The sequence below is a fragment of the Sinocyclocheilus grahami genome, unplaced genomic scaffold, assembly GCF_001515645.1.
Source record: "Sinocyclocheilus grahami isolate Dianchi unplaced genomic scaffold, SAMN03320097.WGS_v1.1 scaffold947.1, whole genome shotgun sequence".
NCBI classification, from domain to species: domain Eukaryota; kingdom Metazoa; phylum Chordata; class Actinopteri; order Cypriniformes; family Cyprinidae; genus Sinocyclocheilus; species Sinocyclocheilus grahami.
The window spans coordinates 192,154-200,796 of NW_015506126.1; the positions used below are offsets into that span (position 1 = coordinate 192,154).

An 8,643-nucleotide genomic window follows, 5' to 3' on the forward strand; every position below is an offset into this window, starting at 1 on the left:
ACACACACACACACACACACACACACACACACACACACACACACACACACTCATACACACACACACTCACGTCATCTCAATCATGTTTAAACACTTTATCAACCACAAACTGAAGCAACCACGCTTCATCAGATTCTCCTGATGACTTTCTATTCTTTCTGTTTTTAAACTCCAGTTTCGTTCAGTTTCATTAGTGATGAACTATTGTAACGCTGACACCGTTACTGAACTTAATGACAATATGATCTTCTGCAGAGCTGCTTTACAGCTCAAACTGAAGTCGGTCATAATTGACGAATTTTGCATTATTAACACAGAGTTATTTTAATGTTTGAAGCTGATCTGTATTGCATAAAGCGCTACAGAAATAAACTACAGCAAACAGGATGCAGAACTGCAGACCACTTCATTTCCCAGAATGCCGTTGCCTGCTGAATTTCCCTGAATTGTAATTCAGTAAACTCCATTTTATTGTGCAGCATTTAACACACACATCTCAGTCTCATCTTTAAGGTGTCTTTTAGCTCTGAGCTCATCATGTCCTCCTGATAGTTCACCAAAACACACGTTTCGCAGATGTAAACAACTTCTCTTTACCTTCAAGGAAAACTGACAATAAATATACTAATGACAGCATCATCATCAGATGTACTAATCACACTGACGCTGATGAGATTAACCCCTTAGGTATCGAAATTTGGTGCCGAACGACGAGACGTTTTTCGATACTCGATGGCATCGAGGCAATTCGGTCGGTGCCTAGAAAGTATCGAACTCGATACCCAGCCCTACATAAGACTGTTACTCACTTCCATCAGCTCCGTTCACAGACTGTTATAATGCGTTTCTCCAGTTATTAACATCATAAATATAATAAGGTTTTTATATTTACATTTTTCTTAAGTAAACATTACATTATTTACAGGTCAAAAATTATTTTTCAAAGTTGTAAATAAAACAAAGATCACTTATTATCATTACATTACTAGCCAGTGCTTTTTTTTTACTATTATTTATATACCATCACAGTTTATATCAATATTTTTAATTATCTTTTATTTTTATATTTTTTATTTTAATTACATTTTTAGTCATTTTGTTAAGTTTCATTGTCATTTTAGGTATATTTAGTTTTCATTTATTTTTATTTCAGTTTTATTTATTTATTTATTTGCAGTTAGTAATTTTCACCTAATATTCATATTTTATTTTAGCTTTATTTCGATGTTTTTGTTGTTTTTTTTTGTTTTAGTTAACGATAAATAACTAAAACGCTAAAAATATTTTTTTCCTGGATTCCATTTTAATTTGTCAAATTTAAATTTAGTCATCAAAAATGCATGTCTAATTAATTTACATAAGACAATTTTAAATTGTATTTTTTTTTTTACAATAATAGAGCCCAATAAAATTGTTTCTTTTCAGCATTTCGGTTTTCTATTTTATTTTTCCTGGATTTATGATTTAAAACATTTACCATCAAAAATGGTGGTAATCCAAAAAGACTATTTAATTAATCTTTTAAAATGTAATCAAATCCTCATACAGTAAATTCTATTCTGTGATTCTCTTCGTGTATGCACACTACGCATCCAGATGAAGATCATGGCTTTGATTCTGAATTCAAGTCGCTTTAGATAAAGCATCAGCCAAACGCATGAATGTAAATGCAAGACATCCTGATGATGAGTGTGGGAGTGTTGTGAAGGGATACGACTCTCTAGGGGACTAAAATGCGATTTGAAACGTGTCCAAAGGAGGGGATTTATACAAGACGCGGTCATTGTGTGAGAACAGCAAACAAAGAAACCGAGCTCAGATTACACGGGCACATCTGGAACTAGAGCAAAAGTGAAGAACCGGCCGATCCTGTACGGTCATGTTACACCGAAACATCTCTGAGAGTTCTGTCCCGTTCACAACACATCTGGAGCACACAGCGGGTGAAAGAGCAGAGAGGAAAATCTCCAAAAAACACCCTGAGAAACAATTCACCTTCAAAGACAATCAGAGACACAACGGGCTTGCTGTGTTTCGTGTCACAGCGCATGACAAATGACATAATATCTGCCAGAATTCATTCAAAATAAAACACAATCGCACCCTTTCACATTTCAGATGAATTGCATTCTGATGTCATTCCCCTAAATATCAGATGAAAATGAACTGCTGTTTCTAAACTCCCTACAAATACTTCTGATACGGACGGAGTCTGGTACACAAACACCAGGTTTTGAGACACAGCCAATGAATAGATCAGTTTGCACTAAAGCAAAAGAAAACAAGTACCATGGTTTTACCACGTTTTGGTCATGTGCAATGGCATTTGCATGCTTTTTTGTTAAAGTACACTGACAATATCAGATTCTCATTCAAACTCAGTGACAAATATTACTTCTGGCTGTTTCAAAACCTAGTGAGCTCCCTACCTAGACATCACTTCTGTGCATCATAAAATCCAAAGTACCTCAGATACGGATGGAGTCTGATATCCAAACGCAGGTTTTGAAACACAGCCAATAAATCACTCAGTTTGGGTTGAAGACGCTAACAAAGCAGAAGCAAAAAGTACCATTGTTTTACCATGTTTTGGACAAGTACCATGGAAATACCATGCTTTTGTAAAGGTTCAATGACATTACCATGGCAAATCTTCACTAAAATTCACTACAAATCTGAAATCTGACAAATAAAGCTTTGAACGTTCTGGCTGTTTCAAAGCCTAGTATGCTCCCTACATAGGCAGTATATCATAGAAATGTAAAAGAGAAGCAAAAAGTACCATGTTTTTGTTTGTTTTGGTCAAATCTGCAACAAATTGAACTGTAACCAAACTACATGGTTGTTTCAAACCTAGTGAGCTCCCTACCTAGGCATCAAAAATCCTCTATAGTAACCCAATATACCTCAGATATCCAAAATCCAGGTTTTAAAGGGATAGTTCACCCAAAAATGAAAATGTGATGTTTATCTGCTTACCCCCGGGGCATCTGAGATGTAGGTGACTTTGTTTCTTCAGTAGAACACATTTGATGATTTTTAACTTTAACCGTTGCAGTCTGTCAGTCATATAATGCATGGCAATGGTAACAAAATCTATGAGAGTAAAAAAACATGCACAGACAAATCCAAATTAAACCCTGCGGCTCGTGACGACACATTGATGTCCTAAGACACGAAACGATCGGTTTGTGCCAGAAACCCAACAGTATTTATATCATATTTTACCTCTAATACACCACTATGTCTCTGAGCGCGCGCACGGCATCCGGTGCGTGAGGTGTGTACGCGGCTACGCACTCTGCCGTAGTTTATGTTAATGGGTGTGTTGATATCCAGCCAAAGAGCAATCAAGCATAGCTTCAGGCGAGCAGGCTCAGAAGCTGGGAATACGTGGAAAGTCACTGCTCCCGAATGAGTTCACGCGAGAGAACGTAATCTTTTAGTTTTAAGTCGGTTTGAACAATCCGGATAAGCGCGAGTAAGTACCATTTTAATTAGCCGTCGTACCTACAATGACTGTGCACTGTGTAAACAATGAGTGACGTATACGCGCGAGAGATCACTTCCGGCGCTTGCGTAAACTACACCAGAGCCGCGTACACACCTCACGCACCGGATGCCTGTGCGCGCACAAAGACATAAGGCCCTTTCGCACCGCTTTAGTTCCAGAACTAAATGTACGGTACTAAAGTACTGGGACGATTTTGCGCGAACTATTTTCCAGTACCATTTAAAGGGTTGCATTCGCACCGAGAGTGTGTACTAAGAAGTGACGTAAGCCGGCCGACAGCGACGTCATTTGTGCGCGGCGTTCAACAACAGAAACAAAGAAGAACAACGTTAACAACAGGAGGATGGAGGACGCTGTGATCGGAGCGGTGTATTTGTTGTGTCTCGCTGGTTTCACAATAATGGACATGGAAAGTCGACGTATACGTAAAGCGATGGAAAGAACGGAAAGGAGGACTAAGAATCTCCAACGACAACTGGCCGTGCTACATTTGCTACAAGTGCCTGCCCTTCAGCGTCCGTCCATCTATCGCTGTTCTCCAGACTTGCGAAATAAGTTGACACAATGTTTACAGTATGTTTACACGGAGTTTTAAATCATGGCGGGGGAGGGCGGTTTCATACGCGTTTGGCCAATCAATGTCTACTTACGTCACGATTAGTACCAGTTGTGCTGGTTAGATCCTGCTCCGGAGTAGGAGCTCATTTGGTTCTCGAAAAAGGCAGTCCGGTACTAAAATCGCTCCCAGTTCCGGCGGTGCGAACACGCCGAAAAGTGGGTAGTTCCACAATTAGTTCTGGTACTATGAAAAGGTTCCTGCGGTGCGAAAGGCCCTATAGTGGTCTATTAGAGGTAAAATATGATATAAATACTGTTGGGTTTCTCGCACAAACTGATCGTTTCTTGTCTTAGGACATCAATGTGTCGTCACGAGCCGCAGGGTTTAATTTGGATTTGTCTGTGCATGTTTTTTTACTCTCATAGATTTTGTTACCATTGCCATGCATTATACGACTGACAGACTGCAACGGTTAAAGTTAAAAATCATCATCTGTGTTCTACTGAAGAAACAAAGTCACCTACATCTCAGATGCCCCGGGGGTAAGCAGATAAACATCACATCTTCATTTTTGGGTGAACTGTCCCTTTAAGACACAGCCAATGAATCAGACCGTGACAAAATAGAAGCGAAAAATAAAATGTTTCGGACAAGTACCATGGAAATATCATGTTTGTTTCTGTTTTTTTAAAGGTACAATGACAACACCATGGTATTTTTTAAGTATATCATAAATAACGTTACCATGGTAAGTTACATGAATGTGATGCTAGGTACGGTATACACAAGTACTATAGGATCGGATACGATCACCGTCTAATATTTGTTCTCCAGGATTCAAATGTCTAGTGTTTGATTATTCAGTTCCCTGTAAACACTAAACATGTGACAAACGTGATTTTGACGCTAAACTGAGGAGAATTTATTGTTTTTAACACCTGCCGAAGTTCAAACGCGCCTGGTTGATTCGCTCATGTTCTTATATCAACTTTATCACTTCAAAACTCTATTAAACCTCTGATTGTCATAAATAAATCAAGTAAATAATCTGTAACTCACCGCACAAGCACTCCGACAAACTTCTGACTGACTACCGACAACAATCTGAATCAGTTCCGCGAATCGGTTCGTTCGGTCTGACATTTCAACCGACTCTCCTTCCTTCCACAGCGCTGTTCGCGAATCGGTTCAAACGAATCATCAAGAAGAACAGGTTCAAATCGTTTGGAACGTTAACTAGGACTGAGTCACTTTAGTTTCCGTAGGGGGGGGTTGAATGATTTATCACCTCATGAAACACGCTGAATACTTTCTATGGTATTTTTATGTTCACATAAGCGTTAAATAAGTATTGTGTCAGCAGGGGATGATATTAACGTGAACAGCAATTAACTAAATCACACACAAACGTTTGAACGACCTCAGTAATTTCAAAATGGTATGAGCCGATGCATTGAACCTTTGGCTTCAGTAAAGCACACCAAAACAAACAATCAGAGGGCACTTTAAAAGTGTTCCCACACAAATCAAAGACTGATATGTGACCCTGGAGCACAAAACAAGTCATAAGGGTCAATTTTATGAAATTGAGATGTATGCATCAGCTGAAAGCTGAATAAATAAGCTAAAAGTGTTCCCACACAAATCAAAGACTGATATGTGACCCTGGAGCACAAAACAAGTCATAAGGGTCAATTTTATGAAATTGAGATGTATGCATCAGCTGAAAGCTGAATAAATAAGCTTAACAATGATGTATGGTTTGTTAGGATCAGACAATATTTGAAAATCTGGAATCTGAGCGTGCAAAAAAATCTAAATATTGAGAAAATCATCTTTAAAGTTGTTCAAATGAAGTTCTTAGCAATGCATATTACTAATCAAACATTAAGTTTTGATATATTTACGGTAGGAGATTTACTAACTATCTTCATGGAACATAATCTTAATATCCTAATGATTTTTGGCATAAAAGAGAAATGTATAATTGTGACCCATACAATGTATTGTTGGCTATTGCTACAAATATCCCCCAGCGACTTAACACTGCTGTCTTAAATGTGTTCTAACACTTCCTACTGCATAACAAAGAAGGTTTAAGCTACAACTGCTGGCAGCTTCAGTTCAGAATCAGAAAGAATTCAGTCCCCGTTCCGATGCTTCTGTGTGGTCGTGTTATTGTTCATCGATGCTGATGGAGGAAGCTGGTTCTCAGCATGACAGAAGGAGGATGTGCGTGAAACAGCTCTTCTACAGAATGCGGTTTAGTTTATGTTGCTCAAGGTTGTTTGTGTGACATGAGATTCTTTAGTCATAACGTGATGCAGCTTTTCCGTAAATGCGTAGACAATCAAATCAACCACAATCATGCAACAGAACAGCACTTAAGAGCTCACAAATAATGCATGTTTATTAGTTTAGCTACATGAAGAGCCTGGAAGGATCCCACACTGAAAAACAAGATTGTCTTGTTTTCCAGTACAAAAATCTAAACATGAATAAAAATCAAGATATGTCAAAATAAATGTTGATGATATAAGTGCATTTATAACATTTGATCAAGGATTCGATTCCCAGGGAATGAACGGATCGAAGACTTTACATTCACTGCTATTTGATATTTAACATTAAAAGCATCTGCCAAATGCATAAACGTTAAACGTTTTAGAAATGTTGAACTAAATATGCATTTTATAGCTTGGCTAGAAATTGCTTTTTGTAGTCATAATCACTATAAAATTATTTTTTTTAAATGCTTACAATCATGGATGACTGAAAACGTCATTTAAATGTGTTGGTCAGCATGTGTGGGAACCTAAAAAATACAAATAAAAAGTTAAAAATCAATCAATCAATAAATGAACAAATGCATGCACTGGGATTTTGGAGTGGGTTTAAATTGAGAAATCTGTCATTTAAAAATGTATGTTGATTATACCGATATTTATTGTCTTTTTAAATAGCAATAAAAGGATTAGAAATTAAATAAAATGTAACGAGCCTAAATAAAAATGAAAAAAAAAAATCAATCAATCAAAATATAAACTGGATTTATTTTGAGTGGGTTTAAATTGTGACCATTTTTATATATTTATTATTTATTGTCTTGATAAAATAAGATTCTAATAAAAAGATTAGAAGTAAAATAAAATGTAACTGAAGCCAAAATTAAAATACTAAAATAAATAAGTAAATAAAAATAATAAATGAGTGGGTGTGAATTGAGAGAGCATTTTGAATATACTATTTATTAAAGTAAAATCAAATCTAACGTAACTCAAACTTGAATTAAAATGCAAAAATAAAATCAATTAAAATGAACGAAAGAAAGAAACTGGAATTTTTTTGAGTGGGTTTAAATTGAGACAATGTAAAACGCTGAAGTTGAGACAATCTGTTTTTTTTATTTTTCATGAAATGTACTATTATGTATTGTCTTCTTAATAAAAACAAAAAAAGACTGGAAGTTAAATAGACTCAAATCTGACTTGAATCTAAATCTAAATGATTGTTTATGATCGTGAATGACTGTGTAAATGTGTAAAGGCTGTTTCAACCCAACTTTGGGTCAAATATGGACTAACCCAGCTGCTGGGTTACATTTCTTAATTACATTTTTAACCCAAAAGTTGTGTTAGTCCATATCTGACCCGAAGTTGTGTTGAAGCAACCCAGCATGTTTGAGAGCGCAGCAGAGAGTGTAAGAGTCCAGAGATGCGTCGCTCGTCTCTTCTGCCTGATATACTGCTCATCAAACATCTCAGACGTCTGAGAGCTTGTTCATGTTCTCACATTCTGATGCGACACCCACTCGTTCATCACATGACTTCCTGCAAACTCACACACAGAAGTGCTAAAGAGAAGAGCATTGCTGCACACTCGACTCCATCCGTCCGTCTCTGTGTGTGTACAGCCTCGACTCACTGACGCATGATGGAGAAAGAAGACCGGACGCCAAACTTCCACAGACTGACCTCAGGTAAAGAAACACGTGTGTTTATGAGTTACTGAGACATGTTCCATCATCATTATACATCTGATATGACACTGAATCATTTATGCATGATGATTTAGACCTGACTTCCTCCTCCTGTGGTTGGTTTGTAGAAATACATCACAACTCTTTGGTTTTGCTCGCTTTTTTGAAAACTTAGAAGCATAGTGTCTTCATAAATACTTTTTGATCAGGATTTGGTTTCTTCATGTGTCTGAGAGCATCTGCACTCTTCACAGTGCTTTAAAAAAGGCTCTTCACTGGCTTTAAAGAACCTTCAGCATGCATGAAAACTCTTCATCGCACAAAAGGATCTTTAGATCAGGGGGTTTCAAACTTGGGTTGGAAATGTTTGGAGAAAGAGTAAAAAATTAATTAATAAATGAAAAATGAAAATACAGTGCATGCATAGTTTCTAAGTAATTCTATTTTCTGACTATATTTTTTTCTCCAAGCACATTGTGCCAATTCGAAACCACATAAATCTTAATAAGTACTATTTATTTTGTGAATAAAAATATGCACACCAAACAAAAAAAAACAAAAAAACAACATATATATATACATATATATATA

At 36.8% G+C, this 8,643-nt stretch overlaps 2 protein-coding genes across 2 annotated transcripts in view; one reads left to right on the forward strand and one right to left on the reverse strand.

Moving 5' to 3' along the window:
- tmc6b (transmembrane channel-like 6b) overlaps positions 1 to 5,242 on the reverse strand; it is a 31,612-nt gene extending 26,370 nt beyond the window's left edge. The window contains exon 1 of the mRNA XM_016249681.1: positions 5,133 to 5,242. Within this exon, the coding sequence (XP_016105167.1) occupies positions 5,133 to 5,216 (84 nt within the window). The 5' untranslated portion in view covers positions 5,217 to 5,242. The remainder of the gene's footprint in view (positions 1 to 5,132) is intronic.
- Positions 5,243 to 7,939: 2,697 nt separating this feature from the next.
- Positions 7,940 to 8,643, forward strand: part of tmc8 (transmembrane channel-like 8) — a 17,409-nt gene continuing 16,705 nt past the window's right edge. Inside the window, exon 1 of the mRNA XM_016249682.1 lies at positions 7,940 to 8,052. Coding sequence (XP_016105168.1) covers positions 8,004 to 8,052 — 49 coding nt within the window. The 5' untranslated portion in view covers positions 7,940 to 8,003. The remainder of the gene's footprint in view (positions 8,053 to 8,643) is intronic.